General features: G+C 38.0%; 1 protein-coding gene across 7 annotated transcripts in view; it reads right to left on the bottom strand.

Moving 5' to 3' along the window:
* Positions 1-24,561, bottom strand: part of LOC26531925 (tetratricopeptide repeat protein 21B) — a 161,649-nt gene that overhangs the window by 57,295 nt on the left and 79,793 nt on the right. For 5 of the 7 annotated variants that reach the window (XM_032433956.2, XM_070207610.1, XM_070207609.1 and 2 more), the window contains 3 exons: positions 13,330-13,471; positions 13,023-13,272; positions 12,758-12,955 (listed from right to left, as the gene is read on the bottom strand). In XM_032433956.2, coding sequence (XP_032289847.1) covers positions 12,758-12,955; positions 13,023-13,272; positions 13,330-13,471 — 590 coding nt within the window. Of the gene's footprint in view, positions 1-750; positions 2,840-12,757; positions 12,956-13,022; positions 13,273-13,329; positions 13,472-24,388; positions 24,410-24,561 lie in introns of those variants that run through there. The other 2 variants (XM_032433957.2, XM_032433958.2) reach the window with 2 other exon arrangements.

Genomic DNA, 24,561 nt, shown 5'->3' with positions numbered 1-24,561 from the left:
ACTTCTGTACATCTCTCTTGTTCTCTCTTGAATACTGCTCTTGCATCTGGTCTCCGCAGTATAACAATAGCCGGGATCGTTTTGAATCTGCTCAGAAGCAATTTGTGCCTTTTGCCTTACGAGGTTTAAATTGGGACCCAAATCTTCGGTTGCCATCCTACTCCTTCAGGCTGCTTCTTCTCAACCTTCCGTCGTTAACCAACCGTAGGACAATTCTCGGTGTGGTCCTTCTACATAAGTTGATTATTGGCGACATAGATTCTCCTTTTCTGCTAGGGCGTCTTCAATTCTCATTTCCGGCTAGACCAACCAAATATTATCGCCCCTTATTCCTATCTACGTGCAGAACAGACAACTGACCATTCCCAGCTATGAGCAGGGGCTTGCCGGACAGGCTGTAAATTTCCCCCCACTAGGTCGGTGCTATCCCATTACTTTTCTCGTTGTCCTATCTACTTGACACTCTATATATCTAGCTTTCATTTCATTAGTTAATTAACAATCTCTCATATATATTTTTTTTAATTTATTGTATTTTATTAATTAAAAAGCAAATTAAGATTATTTACAATTTTACTTAAGAACACTTTTTTCCTACTTACAACCCTCTGCTTACATCTGCTCTAATAGCGTCACTGGCAAAATTAGCTATGAAAAGGGGCACAGCTGGCCGGACTGGCAAATAAAACACCTCCATCGGTCGGTGTTGCTATTTAGTAAATTGTGTTCTCTAACTAAGCTTTTAGCATTTAATTCCATTATCTATTGTATGTATAATCTATTGAATAATGAGTAAGGCACTCGTTTTGTCGACCATTAATAAATAAATAAAATAAAATAAATCGTTATTTCAATCGCAAAAAAGGGTCTGACGACATCAACGCACAATACTGACTGACACAGTTTTCCACTTTTAAATTTCTGGCAGACCTGGCAACAATTCATATATTTGGAACTGAACCGAGGTCGATTTCGCTCGCGTCAGTCTGCAGTAAAAAAATTTGGGACAGTCCAGAATAAAGTCAGCCTCTCTGTTAACTGACGCTGTTCCTCCACCTGTTCCATTCCCCATGACCAGGAGTCAACGGCTGCACATGAGTTGCGAATTTGAGTAACTCCTGTTTCACGAGGCAACCCATAGGACCTGTCGCAACTCCTTGCAAATATATATTTTCTCCGAGTCTATAGACATATAGCTTCTTAAAGAATTTGAACTTTTTCCTATTAAGTCTAATGTTGGCTATCCTTTCGCGGTCGAACCCTTCTCTCAAGCTATTTCTCGTTTTGCCCCTATGAGCACAATGCCGTCTAGTTAAACGAGCGCATGCGGCTCCATCTCCGGTCCTTTCACTTTTGATCGTCTGAAATGTAGTGCGCATTCAGTTGCTGATAATCGAGGCGGATACGACATTCTTCAGTCTTTTTCTTGAAGAAGATGATTGGGGCGCTGACCGGACTACGCAATGGCTAAGAACCGCCTGCCTGGATCAACTGCACCTACTCGTCAATCACCATTATCGTGCTTAAACCGATGTTCGTTATATGTTTCAATCGTATCGTTTAATTAGAATCTTTCATTTCATAGCAATCGCCACCACCCCATAGCTAAGAATAAACAAGTAAGAGGTTCTAGTCGAGAGCTACCGACTAGGGGATACCCTGAACCCTCTTATTTCAAAACCAAATGCAAATATATATACTATTCTAGAAGCTACATGTCAAGTTTGGTGATTAGCTTTTATTGTTTACCAAAATTGTTCAAAAAACATGATTTCGGATATAGATTTTTGTCGATTATTCGGAAATGGGGCAGGTTATCGCCGGCACTCGGAGGACCTATAGCTAAAATTTCAAGTCTCTAGCTCTTATAGGTTCTGAGATCCTTGCGTTCATACATACGGACGGACGGACAGATGGGACAGACAGACGAACATGGAAATAGATCGACTGGACTGATCAAGAATATATATATACTTTATGAGGTCGGAGATACTTCCGTTTGCATTTTACATAGATTTTCACAAAAACCCAGTTAGATCTACTGTTAAAAGTGCATACAGTTCGGTTAAGACACGTTATTACTCTAGCTGGCGCAAATTGCAAGAAATTATGTGTGCATGTACAAACACACATTAACGCGCTTCTTTATTCAATTCTATAAATAGCATTACAATTGCTTTGTATTAGTTTCTGTACTGGGTGCTTGTGCTTCTATTTTTTTTTTCTTTGTAGAATATGAATTATCCAATTTTTGAGGACTAATAAGGGCTCGATTCTGAATGAATTTTTCTCAAAAGTCGGTGGCTTTGTTTTCTTTTAAAGGGACGAGAAATATGAAATTTGAAAGGGTTTACCACGTCGTTGCGAAATTCTTGCATTTTAGTCCATTATCGTTGGTAAGGGTATCTACGCGTTGGCATTTGTGTATTTTAAAATATTTTGGACTCGCTGTTCGAGCTTACTTGCTATTGCTTGCTTGTGTGCCTGTTGGTTTCCTGGACAGGCTTCCTTGCAAATTTGATAGGGTTTAAAGTTTTTGTGATTTCTGAATTTCGAGCAGTTGATTGTTTTCTGTGCTGCTATTTTAATTCGTTTTTCTTTTATTTAATAATACTTAATTATTGGTGTCACTGTTGAGTAGAGTCGGCGGCAAGTAACATGGTCAGTTGCGAAATCCCTTCCAAGGGAACTTTTTTTAGATTTAACTTTATTAGTTCAAACGACCGCGTTGTGCGAAGTGCAATTGGTGTTGGAATAAGAGGGTCCAGGGTATTCCCTAGTCGGGGGCTCCCGAGTGGAACCTCTCACGTGTTTTGTTTACTGTGGAGACGTATTTTGCCTAAAATAAAAGAAAAAAACAAAGTCATATTTCTGCAAGGGCAATTCATCGCATGCTGCTTGTGAACACGCACCCTCTTTCGAGTAAGCAGGCTTGGAATGAACCTTGTGCCTGATAACTTTTTGGGCGACCAAGCACGCACACTTACACATTTTTCTCTATGGATGAAAGCATTTATGCGTTTGTGTGCGTGTTAGTTGCCTGCCTAATCAACAAACAATTGCAATGCTGTTGGTAGAATTCGAAGCAGACGCGCATGAATGTGTGTGCGTACATGTATACAGAAGTTGCTGGAATTTGCACTAGCTGCCATCTAATTGCGCAGTAAAGCATAACTTTTGTTTTCTCTTAACCGATTTTTATGAAATTTTGTACCTATTGTACCATAGAATATTCGTGTATTCTAAAAAGTCAATCGCATTAAAATTGTGGCTTAAGTCGGTGGGCAATATAAATTGGGTTATTAACTTGATTTATAGGTCTGCGGTGCAACATATTAAGTTTTGTGACTCTAGCTCTTAATTTTTATTTAATTTAAAAAAATTGGATGTCGATATCGATTCTTATCGATTGCTTGGAAACTGAATAACTTATCGATTATCGGAAACAAACTCGATCTGCGCAGGCACTAGGAGGACCTACGGCTAGCACTTATATAATTGCGTTCTTACATACGGACGGACAGACAAACCGAAAGACGGATATGTCTCGGATATGGCTATTGATGCTGATCAAGAATATGTAATCTTTATGTGGTCGGGCTTCCTTCCTTCTGCCTGTTAAATGCATTTGCACAAAAACATTATACCATTGTTTTCCATTTTTAATGGGTTCAGGGTATTGTAGCATGCACATATCGACAGCTCACTATGCTCAGCACTATGTCCAGTATATACTTCATATATTCCAATAAACATAAATGCTGGAGTGCAACGGCACTTAGTCTTTGTTCCATAAACATATGTCATATCCAAGTGCTGTGCATATTCAAGTACAGTACCGAAGTATGATCGGCTACGAGTGCCCGGGCTACAGACAAGCCGTGTCAGCATGTGTCCCATGCAGTGACCGCTTGCATAAAATATATGTGCACAACACGCTCTTTCATACCATCGTTCTTTCGCTGCTTAGACATGCTGACATACATTTATTAGCACAGTGTGCCAATTAGAATATAAAATATAAATATTTCATATTGGTTATTTAAGTTTTTATTAAATATATTTATATAAGATTCTTCTTATTATGCCTGACTGGACAAATAAATATAGAGCATTTGAATGTGTGTGCCTATTGCTACCACAGGCACAAAAGGAACATAATTGAAGAAAAACCCAAACGCAAACCCAAACACAAACATATGTATGTTTGTAGTTCTCGAGGTTTTGTGGGAAGCTATGCAGGGAGAAAGAGATGCGCAGTGAGCGAGGAATACTCTGCACAAGTATAAGCATGTATATATGTATTTGGGCTGTACTTTAAAACTGGCATACATATATTAAGGAAAAGCATCAGCCGTAGCCATGGAGTGCGCTCTCAACAGTCTTACTCTATCTGGGCACAATAAAATGGTCTCAGACACCCATGGGGCGATTAAAACGCTGGTTGTTAACTAAGCTAATGATAGTTTTGTATATCGTACGGGCACATTGTGTTTGGCTTATTGCCGCCATTACTCGCGTGAGCTAGAAGGTCGTTCCAGGAAAGGCTACGATACGATTCTGAGATATATATGTCTAAGTTCTAGCCTATGTAATTCGTTCAGAATAAAACACTTACATTTACATCAGCAACACACTTGCACTACATACGCTGACTCTGGCCCTTTAATTGCAACTCCTTCGTCTGGCACGCGACATCATCTTTTATTCGAGTTCTTATTGTAGGAGACAGCAAGGTCGACATGCACTGCAGATTAGACGTGGTGCAGCACAGGCTGGGCCTTCACTCCAGCAGCCAGCGTACAATAGCAGCCATCTCCGAGGTGAAAAGAATGACCCAACGGTAACCCAGTAAAAGCCCACGCTTAAACGATGGGCAGAAAATAAATAGTATTCAAGCAGATGGCACTGTGTCCACGGGACTAAGCGCACGAGCCAGCATATTAACAGGAGGGCCATGCCCAAGGACGTTACTCTCAAGTACGCAAGTCATGGATTTGATAAAGTCGCTGCGCTAAAGGACGAGTTGAAGACGTCAAAAGCTGGAGCATATGTGAGCACAGCTACTGATCCCGTTAAATTGATTGAATTTTGAGTGGAGTGCCATTGCTGAATTGAAGTTTGAAAGAATCTACAACTTTGGTTGCAACTGCTATTTTGATCGAAAAGCCATCTTTGATTAAGGCATTGCCGACGTAATTGATTGAAAATTTGGAACTAGAGTTACAAACCGTAGAACGGCCGACAGTTATGGATAACTGTTCTACAACCATTTTGTTCTGCAGGCATTGCGCAGCCAACGCTCGGCTACACGCTGTTAAAAGAGAAACAGCCAGCAATCAGTTTGGAGCCAACGCAGGCAGCTGAGAACTTCGCATGGGTGACTCCTAGGACGAACGATGTATGCTTGCTACGCAAATTACTAGATCATCCCGAGTTTTGGGCTAAGCTGAGGAATGGCCTATGTACATCAGTGCATTTACGGAAACAAGTTTGGCGTATAACTGTTTAAATCTGCAGAATAACCAGCGATAAATGATTGTGGTTTGTTGGAAGAGCAACCAGAGAGCAGACCTCAGTGGTATGGAAATTAATGGACCGGACAAACGCAAACGTCCTGTGTTGCGAAGTGCTTACGCCATGTCTTACCTGAGCTTACCAATGCAAAGTCTGCAGCGAGGTTATGTCCAAATGTTGGGAAACGGTATACGATTTCCAAGGAAATCAAATGAAAAAATCCAAAAGATGGTATATGACTGTTTTGATATCGAAAACTTCGGTGTGAAGCTTACGTCACCAGTCGCAGCCAATGACGATGTACGAATACTGAATATATGCGAAGACCCCACGGTAAAAATTGGCAATTCGACCAGACAGGTTTATTATGGTATCGCGATAGTGTTGAGCTGCCACGACGCAACGATACGGTATATATGAAGCGCGACGCCTAAACGAGCCCACATTAATGTTATTGACAATTATGTTCAAAAAGGTAATAAGCACAGTAAGATGAGACTGGTATTCGCCGCGGCAGCAAAGCTGGGTGACATTTTATTGAATTTGTCATTATCCAAGGGACCGTAGCACTACAAGTCATTGCCGGCTGTTCTCTTCCACTTCCAGGAAGGTGCCGTTGGACGTTGTGGAAATATCAGAGACATGATCCATCAAGTGTTAATTCGGCCGCAGGATAGATGCGCACAAAAATTTCTGTGGCGAATCGACGGTGACCTCCAGAAGTCTGATGCTTATGACATGAGTGTAATGTGTGCTCGCCAAGCGCTGCGGACTAAGTTTAGAATGTCACTTTGGGCACGACTATGTGGATAGTTTTGATAGTGAAGAACCGATGGGTGCTAAATGTTGTCCGAGTCCCTACGAAGAGGGAGTTCTTGAGCTTGATCATGCTAACATTTGATCCTGTGGATTTGCTTATGAGCTTATGAGAACTGGAAAGTTACTAATGCGTGAGATTTTGCGACGAAATTTGCAATGTGAAGAACCTTTATCGGATAAGATTGCCTGCGCCTTTAATAAATTGCATATTAAGGATATTAACAACGTGGAAAGTTTCGAAGCTTGCGCCATTACTTTGCCCCAATATCTGTGCGAGCAATACAACAGCACGTTTTTGTGGACACAAGCCAGTCAGCATTTGCAGTTTTAGCTGACTTAACTTCTAAAACCGTACTGCTTTGGATAGGTAGCACCTGCAAATAAAAACAGTTCGTACGATATCGAGGAGGAGAATTTTTAGAGTCGGACCAACGACTCGGTATATTTATCCTCTGATGATGAAGAAGGCATGTCGAGTGAATTTTCCTTGATTGCAGAAAATAACTTATTCATATCATTTCAGATATTCTCTTGATACAGCCGGCTGGTCAGGACGCCGGCTTGGGTTCTAAGGTTCAACGCGCTTGTGTCGTGGACAACGGACTGAGCTTAAGAGATTTGGCCTCACCGCTTTAGAATGTGAGGATGCTGAGTGCTGAGTGCTGATACAATGGACGCAATGCGAAGCGTTCCTGACTAGATTCGGACCGCATAAAATGGAGGTAATTTAAACGAAATTAGAGGGCTTGCGCTATACTTAGATGACAATGGAGTCTTGCGTGCGTATGTACATATTGTGATTTATTTCAACACATCCGAGAGATTTTTTAACCTACACTGTTCCATACAGTATTATCCGATTGTATAGGTACATCTCAAAAATAAGGTCATTCTCTATGAGAATGTAAGCAAACGTCAAAACAAATTGAAAACTCTTTTTTAAAATGTTTAACGAGCGCACAAGTAGAATGGCAAGACAATATTGGTGACTTGCGTGGTGCGCTAAAAAATCCCATTTATATGGAGATGTCACAGCAGATGAAGCGATCCGGGTTAACTGGGGGATGTACTGATATCCGATCCAAATTAGAAATTGGAATCCGGAAATATAATTAAGATATTTCGTCTTAGTGAGAAATACATTTATTCAAAATATTTCAGACAAGAAAAATGAAGCACCGTCTACATACATCTTACAAAAATTGACCAATTATTTGACTCGTTTAAGAGCCATGTTACAGTCGCGATAGATAACCATAGTACGTTTTATCATAATGTCTAACTATTTAGTTCATATGCTTATAACATTATGAGCTGAAGGAAATAGCGTCCAGCCCTACATCTTTTCAGCCACAGCAGATGGAATTTCTTTGAAATGCAAATACTTTTAATTTTATAAATAATATATTAAGCTTCTTATAATTATAAATTGATAATTTTTCTTTTTTTAAAGACCTGGCCATAAATCTTTTTCTTCGATCCACAAAATTCAAAAAAATTTTCACCTGTCAACAATTATTATTACCAAATTTAAGGTTGTTGAAATTTAGAAGAAAAGTCGGTCTCCATTAGCCGTCTTTCGACAGTGTTTCAACTAATTAATATTTTATGGTGCTCTTTAAGCTCAATAGCCCCTATTTTTAAATGAATAATTTTTACACCCTGAACCGATTGAAAATGGGTAATAAGGGTATATTGCATTTGTGCAAAATTTAAATGTTTGTAAGAGGCAGAAGGAAGCATCTCCGACCCCATAAAGTATATATATTCCTGATCAGCATCAATAGCCGATATAGGGTCGATCTAGCCATGTCCGTCTTTCTGTCCGTCCGTCTGTCTGTATGTATGAACGCAAGAATCTCAAAACCTATAAGAAATTTTAGATGAAGGTCTCTCTAGTGCCTGCGCAGATCGAGTTTGTGTCCGATAAAACATTAATTTACTCCGTTTCCAAGCAATCAATAAAAATCTATGTCGACATCCTGTTTTTCGAGCAAATTGGGTAAATAATAAGAGCTATAGTCACTGCGGTCCGGTGTACCGGTCAACCATTACCATGCTATGCCCAGCGCATCTATTGCTCTATCTTTTCGTTTGGTCGGATTGAGCCTTCGAAAGTCAGTTTCGGCCTTTGAAAGCTTAAATTCAAGAAAATTAAAAGATGGGTGTATTGTTTATATTTTGTTTAGTCTGTTCGATGGATTACCGAACGTATTTCATATTCCTCTATGTCAAATACGTGGATGATTCTATACGTTTTATACAGCCGTAGAGCCTGTTTTTATCGGAATTAGCTGCGAGTTTGAGTAGTGTAAGATTGTTGCCAAACCGAAACAGGCCGGCAAGAATTATCTGTGAAATATTATACTTTCATATCAATTTTTTTAATTATTCGACCATTTTGTCTTTTTATTGTTGTGTTTGTATTTTTTGATACGCGTTTTCCTTTATACATTGGTTTAAGTTTTTAACATAATCCCTTATCTAACTTGGCATACTCTGTACCTCCTGTATTATATTGCTTTATTATTTTTTTCTTGCTGTTATGATATTCCAAATCTGCATCCTGTTTTTTTACATTTGTTTTTTCTTGTTTTTCATTGTTGTATCTGCTAATTCTTGAAGCTCGATAGTATGCTGAGTTCCGAAAAAAAATCTATGGGTTTGGCTTTTACTGTGGAGTGTACTGTTATATATAAGATCTTCGAAATTTGCAATTTCGTCCCTCTTCTATACATATCTCAGTTTTTCGGTCAACGGTGAATGAAATCTTTCAACTTGACCATTGGCAGTGTTGTCTAGACGGTTTCTTTTAATTGGTTACCAATAAGAATTGGATGGATGCGCAATTTAATGATTTCTCGGTGTTCATAACAATTAATTTTGGCAACTCAACGGCGAGTATGACCTCAAAAATTGAGACCTTCGGCTGCTCTAGATTTTAAACTTATATCTGTGCATATTTAAAAATGTTGTCTATGTAACAGGCAGGAGGAAGCATCTCCGACCCCATAAAGTACATATATTCTTGATCAGCATCAATAGCCGAGTCGATCTAGCCATGTCCGTCTGTCTGTCCGTCCGTATGTATGAACCCAAGGACCTCAGAACCTATAAGAGCTAGAGACTTGAAATTTTAGATGTAGGTGCTCCTAGTGCTTGCGCAGATCGAGCAATCCATAAGAAGCGATATCGACTTCCTGTTTTTTGAGCAAATTGGGTAAATAATAAGAGAAGAACATGATATGTTGCTTGTAGAACATTAAATATATAACAAGTATCTTTCATTTTATACCTATCGCCACCTCTCCGCTACCGCCCAACAGCTATAAATCAAGTTAATAACCCAACTTTTATTGCCAACCAATTTAAGCCACAATTTAAATGCAATTGACTTTTTCATAATATATATATATTCTATGGTACAATAAGATATACTGTAGAAAATTTCATAAAAATCGGTTGAGAAAAAACAATATGCAAATGCGCAATTGAATGGGGCAGCAGCTTTAAGAATTTCTGTATACACAAACATTGTACACACACACATTCAACCGCGTCTGCTTCGCATTCTAACACCATGGTAATTGCGACATTTTTCTGTTATGCTATTTTAGTTCCTTTTTTATCATAAGTTCTTAATTACTGGTCTGGCTGTTGAGTAGAGTCGAAAGCAAGTACTGTCAGTTGCGAGTTCGAACCCTGCCAAGTGAACTCTTTTTTTTTTTAAATTTTTTTGATGTTGGAATAAGAGGGTTCAGGGTATTTCCTAGTCGGGAGCTTCCGACTAGAACCTCTTACTTGTTTTTATTGTTTCTATTTTATATTTCATATTGGGAAAAAAATTTGCCAAAGATTCGAATTTTATTTTTTATTTTATTCCTGTAAGCACTGGTGTTTTGTCATTATTTTTGTTTGTTCGCCTATAATCTTTTCTGCTGTGAATAGTATTAAGTCTTTTTCGGAATAGTCAGGTCTCTGTTGTAGTTAATTGAAAAAAGTCGGTTCTTGAAAACGATAATAGGAATTTCCATTACGTGTATGGGATTATGTGACGTACAATTTTTGCTATGTATCATTGCATTTTGACTATTTATTTGAGGGTTTGGAGGGTTTCTGTACAGAGTCCGCATTTAAGGTATTCCGGTGATATCGTAATTCATGGTTGTACTCTTCAAGGTAGCTGTTCCACCTTTGTGGTTCATATTGCTAAGAGCGAAGTTTTGAACTTTTTACGTTTTGTATAAATACATGAGCAAGCTCTGTAGAGCCCATACGACAGCTAGCATTTCCTTTTCATTCGTGGTGTAATATTCTTCCACTTTAGAAGGTGTATGCGGTATGTACCGTGTTCTTCTAAGACTGCTCCAATAGCTTATGCATGCGTCGGCTGTTAAATTTAATTTTCTTTTCAAATTGATAAGCCCAACAAGGAGCTTAAGTCATTGAGGGTTTTGTTACCCCAATGTCCCTCAATCGCTTGGGAGGTGAGCTATGAGATTCTCTTGTGTGATTGACATGTGATCTTACTTTAATGTTATTAACCGCTTGAGTTGCTATTTGTTTTAATTTAATTATATTAATATTATTAATAAATAATTTTTAAGGCCTAATATTTCATGTAAACTTATGAGTGTAGGTAAATAGCAAAATTGCAATTGAAACAAGTAATAGGGAGCTCTTTTAATCCCAAATGCAGTTCGCGCAACGCGCTCGTTTGAAGTAATAAATATACATTATAACAAGAAAGAAAGGCTATATTCGGCACGTCGAAGATCTAATACCCTTGCAGACCCATCCTTTTCATAGTGCTTATTGCTTTGCTCGTATCTAAGAAGCACAGGGAAATAGTTAATGCCGAGTTTGGTTTTGAAGATATCTTCATAAACAAAACAGGTTTTTAATCAAAAACCTTGTTTTCGACCGATTGTTCCTATGGCAGATATACATATCATATGTAAAGTAGTCCGATGTTAATAAGATTTTGTAAAAATAAAGGGAGCATAGTAAAATCTTTAAATTGCGTGTTTAATCAAAATATCTTCAATGAAAAAAAAGTTTTCCATACAACAATTTAATTTTTAACCGATGGTTCCTATGGTAGCTATATGATATAGTCGTCCGATCTGAACAGGATTTTGCATATATATGAGGAGTATAGTGAAACAAAAAAAATGTAGAGATTGGTCACGACATCCTGAAAAATAAAATGTTTTCTCATACAACAACTTATTTTTCGACCGATCGTTCCTATGGCAGCTATATGATATAGTGGTCCGATCTTAATAGGACTTTGCATATATATGAGGAGTATAGTAAAACTAATACAGTCCGAGTTTGGTCAAAATATCTCGAAAAACAAAATGTTTTTGCATACAACTTAATTTTTGACTGATCGTTCCTATGGCATCAATATCATATAGTGGTCCGAACCAGCTAGTTTCGACATATGTGCTGCGTGCAATAAAAAGAGGGACTTTTGCAAAGTTTCATTAAGATAGCTTTTAATCTGAGGGACCGGCTGTTGATACCTATCAAGTATATATATACTTTATGACAAAGTTATAATATCCCCTGCAAGGGTATAATAATGCATAAATCTCCATATACATTTGTCAAAAGCTAAATACTGGTATAAGCACTCGTAATACTTTTTATAATATCTGAAGAAGAAAATATATGTATAAGCAACATTTTTATAAAAGCAAATTTTTTGCAAATATTAAGATCGCGTTTAAAATCTGATTAGGAAAATTGCAAACACTTTTGAATCCTTTAAAAAATATGAAATGTCCGTATAAAATGTAAAAGTTCAGTTTGGCTACTAATGGCCGATGTAAAGATATTATTGAAATCAGTAAGTAAGTAATCAGTAATTCGAAATACAGCATTGCTTATATAATTCAACTAAAGCTGCCCAGGCAAACTACTATTATTGGGGTAACAGCCACCCCCACTTACACCGAACAGAGCCCAGGCTAGGTTTTCGAAACATAAGCTTCCGAAAAATAGCATAAAAAAACATAGAAGCCTAAGTTACCAAATATACCAACCAATTGGATAGTCAGCCTTCTTACAATTGGTTTGCTCACGTGGCAAGCCAACATGCGGGGAAACGCTAATATAAAGGTGAACATAAGTTGCATACGGGGCTTACGCTCTTGCAAGAACATAATTGTGAAATTATCGGAACCAATAGAGGTCGTTTATAATAAGTAGTATTAGTTTATACTTTCGACATTACGTTTAATTTGTATTTGCAACTCATTGTAAGCACATTGTGCTGCTGATTAATTCAATATATATATTTTTTTATTCTTATCAATTAATAAATTAGTTAAAACATTTACAAACATAACACAAACCGGTATACGCATTTTTATTTGTTATATTTACAGTGTATATTATATTCACTACTCACTTTGATAACATTTTTGACTGCTCGTCAAGGTTTTCTGAATTGCCACTAGAATAAAGCTTATGCAAGCGATATTGATTATCTCGTGCGTCTTGTAATGTTTTTAACGATTCCGGAATATTCCCAGACTTTTCATGAATGCGAGCCAGTAGCAAAAGCATCTTTGTTTTTAATTGCAGTTCTGTAAAACTGTCCTCATTTCTAGAAGAAGAATTTGAATTCAATTTTAAAATCAGTTTAATACCTAATTTGAGGAAGCTTAAATTACATGCTGCAACAATCGCCGGCAGCTAGTATATTTGATCCGTTTTCAAATTGCTTAAGTTGCAAAAATAACTCTGCCAAATCCAATTTTAAAGCAGAACACCCAGGATTTTTTATTACTGAGTGGTAATACTGTAGTGCATTTGCATACTGATGACTTTTGACGTACGATCTCCCAAGTTCTCTAGCCAGGAATGCATTAGATGGACAAATACTGCAGGCTTTTCGGTATGCTTCTATTGCCATGTCCGTCTCTACAAAAGGAAATCAGGTAAGTTATTTAGTTAGATTATTAAATATTTATGTTCGACCTTGGATTGACAGATACGCCTCCCCTAACATCAAATAACTTCTGGGTTCCGGTCGAACTTCAACTAATTCCTTAAAGCACGTCGAGAATGCGTTCCGATTTTTTTGGTGATGGAGATATATATTAGCCAAATATGTCCTCGCCTTAAAATAATAATAAATGTATTAGGTTAACGATCTAATGTTTAAACTACATAAATAGCTTGAGCAAATGTTCTCAACACGTTTTAAATTTGCATATGTGCATATTACTACTAAGTACACAATAAATATATATGTCAAGAGTTTCTAGTCGGGAACTCGCGACTAGGAATACCCTAAACACTAAAGTAAAAAGGATACTTTAAAAAAACAAGTACGAGGTTCTAGTAGGGAGCACCTGAATAGGAAATACCTGAACCAACACCAAATAAATTAAAAACAAAATGTTCCATTGGCAGGGTTCGAACTCGCAACTGACCGCATTATTTGCCGTCGACTCTACTCAACAGTCAGACCAATAATTAAGTGTTATTGAAAAAAAAAGGAATTGAAATAGCAGCATAGAAAACATTTAACTGCTCAAAATTCAGAAATCACAAAAACTTCAAATCCTATAAAATTTGCAAGGGACAGGCTGGCAGGCAACAGGGACACAAGCAAATAATATGCAAGCATGCGTGAATAGCGAGTTCAAAATATTTGAAAATGCACACCGCGTAGGTACCCTTACCAACGACAATGGACTAAAACGCAAGAATTTCGCAACGACGTGGTAAACCCTTTCATATTTCATATTTCTCGTCCCTTTAAAAGAAAACAAAGCTACCGACTTTTGAGAAAAATTGTATTTGTGGGTATATTTGGTTGTGCGGACACATACACACACCGACGGTAAAAGAGTAAATAGACAAATTGAGAGAGTAAGTGTTGATAGTAAGCCAAAGCAGTTTCTTACTCTCTATGTGTATGTGTGTGAGCGTGTAAGCGTGTCTAGCACCTGAACAAAAAACGAAGGAGGATTGCACCAGCTGCATATTAAATGTGAGGCCCCAGCGTCTTCCACTGGTTACCCAGCCTATATGTTTTTTTGGTTAGTGACTTGATCGAGTTAATGACCGGCGCTTATGTTTTGATTTGTTTGTTTCCATCCATTGTTGTCAATGGCAATATTTTGGAATGTAACATGCGTAAATACACTGCACAACATAAAGGACCCCCATATGAAACTACAATAGAAGATAAAACACGTAAGAGGCTTACGCTATAAGTTCATTTGCTTTAGTAGCCATAAAAATAAATTTTGAAAACAAATAAGATGTTTTAGTCGGGAGCTCCCCTCTAATTCCGACACCAAAAAAAATTTTAATAAAATTCCCTTGGCAAGGCTCGAACTCGCAATGACGGCATTACTTGCTGTCGACTCTACTCAACAGCCACACCAGCAAAAAAAAATACTTTCCCAAGTAGGTCTCGAAATCGCGACAGACAACACCACTTGCCACCGCCTCTACTCAGCAGCAACACCAATAGTCCTAATGATAAAAAGAGGAACTAAAATAACATTACAGAAAGAGTCGCAATTACATTATTTTACAATGCGGTAGAATGCGAAGCAGACGAGCATGAATGTGTGTGTGTACATGTATACAGAAATTCTTATAGCTGCTGCCCCATCCAATTGCGCAGTTGCATATAACTTTGGTTTTTTCTTAACCGATCTTAATGAAATTTTCTACAGTTTATTTTATTGTACCATAGAATATTTGTGTATTCTGAAAAAGTCAATTGCATTTAAATTGGCTGGCAATAAAAGTTGGCTTATAAAATTGATTTATAACTGTTGGGCGGTAGCGGGAAGGTGGCGATAGGTATAAAATGAAAGATACTTGACATATATATACCTTTCTAGACAGACAGACGGACATGGCTAGATCGATTCGGCTGTTGATGTCGAGTAAGAATATATATACTTAATAGGTTCCGAGATGCTTCCTTCTGCCTGGTACATACATTTACAATCAAAACGTCGATAGTGAGGAGCAAAGGCGTACAGTGATGCATGCACCAAACAGTGTCCAATCTGTAATGGACAACACGCAGTCAGGGAATGCAAAGAATTTAACTTAGCCTTTCCGCTAAAAAGGTGAACATTGGCTGGCTTTGTCTCTCGTGTCTACGTGTTGGCCACATGGCAAGAGTCTGCAATAGGGCCAACGAATGCCAAGTAAGTAAATGCCGGAAGAGACATCATCGACTTTACGTGATCATGATGCCATGAGTCACAGTCTACATGTGATTGAGTGATGAATACTGGCCAGATGCCGCAGCCAGCGGATCCTCACACAAGGGCACATATTGCCAGTGACGTTACACGGGCCAATAAGCGGATCGATACGTACGCGCTCCTCGACGAGGGATCGTATGTAACGATAATCGACGATGAGCTACTGCGCGATCTAGATACCATCGGGGAAAGCAAGCTACTAAATATACAGTGGTTTGGTGGAAGAGCAACCAGACAGCCGACCACAGTGGGAAGCATAGAAGTTAGTGGAGCGGACAAGCCCAAACGTCATGTGTTGCGAAATGTGTACGCCGTGTCCAACCTGAGCTTATCAATGCAAAGCCTGCATCGACGTGTCGTCCAAATGTCGGGGCACGACTTCCAATGAAACCGTATCGCGGGGCGGTACCAACACTTCTGATTGGACTTGACCATGCGCATCTTGGACTGCCAATGCAAACAAAAAGATTTGCACCACACGGAGCATATGCCGCAGCCAGCGAACTTGGATGGGTGGTTTTTGGGCCGATAAGAGGTCAACCGACGGCAACGTCATCAAAGTCATGCCTCCTAGCAGTGACGCAGGAGAATGCAATCCAAAAGATGGTAACGACTATTTTGATATCGAAAGCTTCGGTGTGAAGCTTACGACACCAGTCGCAGCCAGCGACGATGCACGAGCACAGAAGATACTCGAAGACACCACGGTGAAAATAGGAGAGCGTTACCAGACAGGTTTATTATGGAACCGTCATAATGTTAAGATGCCACGAAGCAATGATATGGCAAGCCGAAAATTGGTCTATTTTCGGGAAGGTGCCATTGGCATTTGTGAAGACATCCGAGAGATGTTCCATTAAGTGTTGATTCAGCAGCAGGAGCGCCGAGCTTTCTGTGAAGACTTTGAATGCCCTGCGGTTTCAGGATTCAGATCCTCGCGCGGTTAAAGCTATTTTTGAATGCCACTATGTAGATGAATATGTGAATAGTTTTGATAGTGAACGCGACACCATCGCTATATCCACAAGAATAAGAGAAATACAAGCAAAGGCTGGATCTAAATTGTGCCAGTTTACTTCCAGTTGGAAACGGGATGCTTTTGCTTGAGTGTTTGTGCAAACGTGCCCATTACACTAGATACCTATAGGATGCAACTCGTAAAATGCTGATGCTGTAAAATACTTTATAATACTTTATGGTCTATTTATTATTCGATACTTTTAGTAGGCTCCAGAATATAATTATTCAATAGAAAATCGTGTACTCATATATGGTTTATCACTGTGGGAGACGAGACACAAGATTTGATTGCATTAGCGAAAATCCAACTAGAGAATTATTTGATTTTATTTTATTTATATTAATGCTTGATTAAACACTTTTGCCAAATCCACAAGCACGATCAGGAAAATGTACAAAACACATTTTGAAAACAAACAAATGTTATCCAGAGTGACCTTTAAAATAAAAACAATAAGTTGCAAAAATCTGATTCTGTTATTTTTATTAAGATTATTAGATTAACCAAATTCATGCAACAAAAAAACATACATAAAATTCCGTTGTCCTTACTGGAGAATTAATGTATAGCAATAGAGTTAGTACAGATAGTGCTGTCGACGAACAATTGTTACAAGGAAAATTTCTCGAAAAACCAAAAAAACAAACAATACGAATAACGAACAGCTTATTCAATTGATAGAGTTTGTCGTAAATGGTGCACTAATGCACCCAAAAAAAAGTTGAAGAAAAATTAAGATCATTAAAAAACCCATGCATACCGAGAGAATACAAAATGAATCAGACATAGTAGTTTACGAAGCAGTCTATACACAATTATACAATTTGATAGCAGTCAAGAAAATTATGTCTCTTGGCGACAGGCTGCAATTGCAACATACGACAGTCTTATGACGGTAGCTTCCGATATCACCAAGCGGTTGCAATTATTCGCAACAAATTGGAGGCCCTGCAGACGCAACACTACCTTCATTTAACACGGTGTTAAATTTTAACGCAATTATTCTCCGCTTAGATTTTAGTTACGCAGACAAAACTCCGATTCGTGTTATCCAACAACAGTTGGCCACCTGCCTTTGCTAAAATACTACGACGAAATTGAAAGAAAACTTACGATTCTGATAAATAAAACGATAATGACCAACGATATGGCAGCCCCAACAGTCCTTAACGCAAAGTTCACAAAGTTCACACGCTGCATACTTTCGTATCTGGGCTTAAAAATCCCCTTAAACATGCAGTGTATCCCGCTAAACCACAAAATCTGGCATCCGGACTGGCGTTGGCCCAAGAGGCAGAAGTAAGCAATGACAGGTATATATTCGACACCATTTATGCCAGGCATATTGAAGACAAGTCGCAAAAGCCCGACGGCCAACGCAAGCTGTGGCGGCAAGGTAACTCAAGCGGTCCGCAAATTAGTTCGTCAATTGGCCCTCAGGAATATTCGCACAACGGTCAACAAAAAGACAACAACCAGGGTAATCAGGGTAAAAATCCTCATTACACTAAGAGTAGAATGGTAGAAACCATCACGCACAGCCTAAATGAGTTCGACGGTATCCTACCTACCAAAAAGAGTCAATGCGAAAATTGACTTAACACAAAACATAATCGAACTCGAACACGGTTCGCAACCAATTTTGTTTACGAAGTGCTTAAATGTAAACTTCATAATCATCGACGACGCGGACATACCGCACATCGTAAGGGAAGATTTTAACAAAATGAGCAAACATAGGTCAAAGGACTTCGCGGGCCCAAACGAGTCCCTGTTTTATCACATTAACACGATAGCCATACGAACTAATGGAGAGCCCGTCTATTCAAAACTTTACCCTTACCCAATGGGCGTTGCAGATTTTGTCAATGTTTAGCACATTCTAGCAGATCGTCCAGACCGTCCAGATCCTTTTATAATAACCCAATATGCGTAGTCGACAAAAAATGTGTTAACGAGTTGGGTCACAAGAAAAAAAGATAGCTTTTTCGGTTAACAATGGAAAGTTTCAATTTTGCGGATCACTTTCCAACAAGCAATTGATGATGTCCTGCGGGATCAAATAGGGATAAATTGTTACGTCGACGGCGTAAGAAAGCTTTTTCGGTTAACAATGGGAAGTTTCAATTTTGCAGATTTCTTTTTGGTTTTAAAAACGCCCCCAGCATGTTCCAATGAGCAATTGATGATGTCCTGCGGGAACAAATAGGGAAAAATTGTTATGTTTACGTCGACGGCGTAATAATATTTTTTAAAAGTAAAAAGGACTATGTTAGAGACATTGACAAAGTCCCTGAAACATGTTTGTAGCACGCATGAGAGTGTCTCAAGAAAAATTAAAGTTTTTTAAAAAAAGGGTGGGGTATTGATTCTTCGTGTCACCGGGCAGTATCACGACTTTACCTAAAAAGGTGCAGACCCTTCTACATTGTTAAATCTCTGATAATTTTTGGGATTATCAAGATACTACAGATGTTTCATAAAGGGATTTGCCACGATCGCAATTCCAGACTCTCAAAAAAGGACAAGCTCGACTTGACAACAGGGTAATTAAAAGCATTTAATAAATTGAAAAACATACTATAGTCAGAGGACGTCATGCTTGCATACCCTGGCAACAAGCGAGTGAGAACTCATCGCTATTGTATGGGCGTTGCATAATTTACGTTATTACCGACACGATGTCAACAAATTAAGCATTTTTACGGATCAAGAAAACCCCTAACCCTAGGCTAAAATGATGGAAAACGTTTGTGGATGAACACAGTGCACATGTTTTTTATAAGCCACGAATGGAAAATTACGTTGCTAATGCTCTATCAGGACAACATGTTAGCGCCTTAGAAGATCACTCATGGGATAAATAAAAATAAAATACGACACATTGTCGGAATTTTAAGACGGAGAGTCTCATTTAAAAACATTACAAGATATAGTATAAATATTAGTTGAATCATTTACATCAACCATATTTAGGCACACCAAATACCTTGTAGTGGATATTACCAATAAAACCGAGCAGAGAGAGATTATGACCATGGAACGAAAAAGAGCTCACCGAGCCACGCAAGAGAATATTTAGCAAGTACTTTGCGATTACTTTTTCCCCAAGATGAGCCATTTAATCAGAAATAGTTGCAAATTGCAAAACTTTCTCCATGGCGAAATACAACCGCCACCCAAAAGACTGGTTTTAGGAAAAACACCTTTCCCGTCAAATACCGGTGAAATTATCCATATCGATGTTTTTTCTACGGTTAAACAATTTCTGACAAGCAACGATATATTTTCTAAGTTTGCCATAGTCCAACCTATACCAACCGATACTTCAATTAATAAACATATTTCCAAATATAAAGACCATCTATTGTGACAACGAAAAGTCACTCAACTCTGAGACCATTAGATCCATTACAAAAAATTTTTAAATTTAAATTTTCAATGCACCTCATTTGCACAGCACCTCACAGCACAGCAAAAAAACGTATTATTTTATATTTTAGGCTAAGGCAGTTATGACCTCCTGACGTTCTTTATCTTTGTTATTGAAACCTTGAAACTTAACGATTATCTACACTCGAACTATACAACTAACGTTACATCATACGAAATCTACGCCGACGAGACTAAAAATACCATGGACTTCTTCAAAAAAGAACACACCAGACAGATTATTACTAAGGACCTGAGACACATAGAGACACTACTGTCAACAATAAAGGCTCACCATCGTCATGCTCGTAGTCTAAATAAACTAGGCTCCGCAGTAAAGGTAATAGCAGGAAATCCTGAATTTAACGATTGAGAACATATTAAGTTCAAGCAAGGTCAGATCGTAAATGCAGTAGATACCAGATAAAAATAAACACGAAAATTCAAAGTAAACTCAACGAAATTATCAACTTCTTAAACGCCATTAAGAAAACGGACAGTCTGGACACGGAACATTTGTACAAATAATTCTGACTAAATATAAAATAATAATAATAGATTTTGAAAATTTAATACTCTCAATCATTTGTCAAAAATAAACCTTATCAGCCCTACGATTCTGGATGATATTGATGTTAATGAAATTACGAACAAACACCTCACGATTGTCAGTGTAGCAGATATTTAGTAAGTAGTTAACATCAAAACATTCTAGAAGAAAAATTTATTGTATTTTCTCATTAAGTTTCCAAAAGCAAAATTAAGTTGCAACAAATTAAAGTTGATACAGTCCAGTCTGATAGCCGGACTTAAAATTTCGATCAAATTAAAACGGTCGCTGAGTGTGGTACGAAGATCTTCACTGTCAGCAAGTGGGCACTACTTTCTGCAAAAGGACGCAGATGCCAACCTGTTCTCAACAACTTGTATCTGGAACTCTCCCGCTATGCAGCACTTAATCGGGCAATTTGGACTCGGTTGCTGTGGTCGACGAAGGAATTATAATTATCAATGATGCAACCATAAACGTCGTAGACAGTAGCGGGATCGGCCAACAAGTATCTGGTACCTACCTGTCAACTTTTGAGGACAAGGTCTACTTGAACAATTCGTTGTATGCCAACAACTACGGGTATCTTGAACGGTTCAGTTTACATTCATTCATGAACTGAGTATGAAAAATCTCTCGTCACATAGGTGATCCACAGACTAAGTTGCTAGTCAGACCAATATTGAGCAGCAACCCGAGGACGGCCTACATTTGACCAAGGAACGAGTTAACAAAAATGATTCACAGAGTCTCAAGAGCTAATGTGTGCGCACCAAAGTGGCGAGAAATGCAACAAAGCGATCGACGTAATCTGACACTAGCATGCGCGCATCAAGTGCTCAAGCTAAGAACGGTCACGAGGCGCCAAGTCAGCATTCTGTCGATGTTGCTGCCCTGGACCATGGACTACGTGGAATAGCTTAAAGTTATCATAAGTTCAGTTTATATGGAACGATCAACAGGCACAGTTGCCCAATAAATAATAAAAACATATAACTCCGTCTTCGTTAATTTATATAATAATACTGACGGCCATGGCAAGGTCAGCTTGGCTATTGATCCTCATCAGGAATAAATAAACATTAAGCGGTTGAAGATGCTTCCTTCTGCCGGTTACATTCATTTGTACAAATATTTTATACTCTTTTTACCCATTTTTATTCAGTTCACTCAACTACAGTGTCGATGTGTCGATCAAAGGTTATTTTTTCGATATCGGTTTCATTGTCTTCCCAATCGGTATCAAATTAAAAAATAGCGTGCAATGGTATAATTGCTGTTGGTGCTTTCTCCTCGACTTTGGCTGTTAACAAACATAACAATAAGCTAAGTTGAGCTCATTAATAAAAAAGTGGAAGATATAAATCGCTCGTGTTCTGGAGTTCTTGTGTCAACGAGCTTCCGATTTGAAATAGATTAGCTATATTTTTGAATGAGGGATGGAAAGTGTGCAGCTCGCCATTCGAATATAAAGGTATAAAAGCTCGCACTATGCGCTAATTGTTTACCAAACGCGAGAAATGACTACACGCTCTTGCATGTTAGTTCCATTGGTATAGTTTTAATGTCGACCACCTTTCCTTTTGCCGTTACCTCTGATGCTAGCCTCCGATATTGTCTGTGTGAAGATTACCGACGGCATACATGTGTCATGTCGTGCGCTTTTGAACTACGGTAACTTCGGTAACATTGCAGTTTCTGGCATTGGCATTCCCTTTAGTTGTGTGTATATTCTGTCCTCATATTTGAAATATCGGTTTTCCTGAATGCAAGAAATGTTTTGGTATATTAGTGTGTTCCTCCAATTTGGTCCATTTTTGTCTTGTTGTGTCAAGTGCTAATATAATCAAATAATCATAATTAAGTGATACTAATAATTCTTCTTCTCTAATGTGGGAATTGTTAAACTTGTCACTAAAATCTACCGCGTTCTTTATGTTGTACCTAGAGTCTATTGTCAGATTTCTTATTATCAGTATTTGTTAGATGGAAATCCGATGGAGGAACATATCGGTCTCAGTTGTGTTCCTTCCATATGCATTTTTGGTAGTCCGTATATCCTCGGAGGTCCCCCTGTTGTTGTTGTCATTTTATTTCCTTCATCCTTAAAAATAGGATGGGCCCTATGAGATCACCGGCCTCCCCAGTAATTGTAGATGTTATAATGGAGGAACTGTTGGACAATATTACAGATAAATTAATAATTAAACCAGGACTTTTAACCAAATCTGTAGATGTCCTTTTTGCCATAACAGAAACAAAAGAAATACACAAAATTCTAAAAGAATTGAATTCCTTTCACAAACACAAATACCATGAAATAAGAAAAGGACGGGAAATTACCATCTTTAGACTCTATAGTTAGCAGATTAGATAACCCACTCAAAATCAAATGATATAAGAAACCCATAGCCTCCGGACGAATACTCCACATTAATTCAAACCATCCAAAGAGTATAATTAGCAATGCAGAACTCGGCTGAATAAAAAGAAGGATTAACATATCGGATACAACATACCACACAGAAATTGAACATGAAATTAAAAAGCTCTTGACGAAAAATAACTTCCCGCAAAACGTAATTAAAGCATTATTCAAATCCCTAATAGAACCTAATAAAATATTCAAATCCCTTATATATGTACCACGACTATTAGAACTATTAGAACTCAATCTGTTACAACAACCAAGAAATAAAAGTAGCACACAAGCCTACGAATTATTTGCAGAAGTTCTTCAATAAGATAAAATCAAAAATCCCTATGAATGACAAATGCAACGTAATTTACCAAAAGTGAAATAGTGTTTACATAGGTATAACAATATCGAAACTGAAGACAAGGATCAGTTAACATAATGATGAAACAACAATCTTACAACACTACAACAAACGACACACGTTTTAAATGCTACACATTATTATAGACCCACCAACAAATGACTAAACTAAACTACAAGACAGACACAGAAAATTACTCTCACTTTTAATTTCAATCTCCACGTCAAAAAACACAGACGTGTTAAATAATGTATGTAAAATGTTCAAATTAATGTTTTATATTAATGTAATCTAATTGTTTCTTGTATCTTAGTGCCCTGAAGACGGTTTGCCGATGTGCAATCGAAATACATTGGAGGCAAAAATTAAATAAAATTGTTTCAATGTTGATTTTTGCAAGCCCGGACCCAGAGCCAGCCAACAAATATTTGAAATATGGAAAGGTCGCCAAAACTATAAATAAAAGTAAATGAAGATATCAACACCACTGAAAAAAAATAAAAAAACTACATTTTATAAGAATATGAAACAATGTATGAAAATTATTGTATGAACCGTTTTCCTTCACCTAAAGTTGTCCTAAGGTTTATTTCCAATTTGGCAGGGATTTGTAGCTTCGAAAAGAAGCAGTACGCTGTACGATTCGATATGATTCGATTCTATGTACGCTGAAATCTTTATTATCTTTTTATTATTTAACAACCTTATTTTATAAGTTTATGAGGCTTTTATTCGTGCTACGCGCTTCTGTTCTCTTATACCTCTGCTCAGCTGCAAGCACAAAACGAAAAGGCAAATTGTGCAGCTGTGTGCGATCGTGTGATGTAAATAGCACGCCCCAGCGCTTCTCGCGACGAACGAAAATGTCGTAGGGTTCAAAATAATCCAATTCAGTAAATTTGAACGGTGGAGTATAGGGCGATAATCGTTTGATTGGAAGATCGGCCATCTCTGGTAGCTTTGGGCAGGCGCGTCGTATACGGCACGCTGACGCAAATCATTTACGACAATTTCGCTGTGCAGCTGATTATACCTGGGGTGAAAAAAAAAACACCCAGCAAAAACGTTAATTGATGTCGTCTTGGCAGAATTATCAGACTTCAACTTGTATATTGTCTATCCGTCTCTTAATACGTAGAACGCCTGAGTCATCTATATAAGGGGAGCATTTGTACAGCAGGCTTT

The sequence above is a fragment of the Drosophila virilis genome, chromosome 2 (assembly GCF_030788295.1).
Source record: "Drosophila virilis strain 15010-1051.87 chromosome 2, Dvir_AGI_RSII-ME, whole genome shotgun sequence".
Lineage (NCBI taxonomy): Eukaryota > Metazoa > Arthropoda > Insecta > Diptera > Drosophilidae > Drosophila > Drosophila virilis.
The sequence above is the reverse complement of the archived record's forward strand: the minus strand, read 5'-3'. Positions and strand labels throughout refer to the sequence as shown.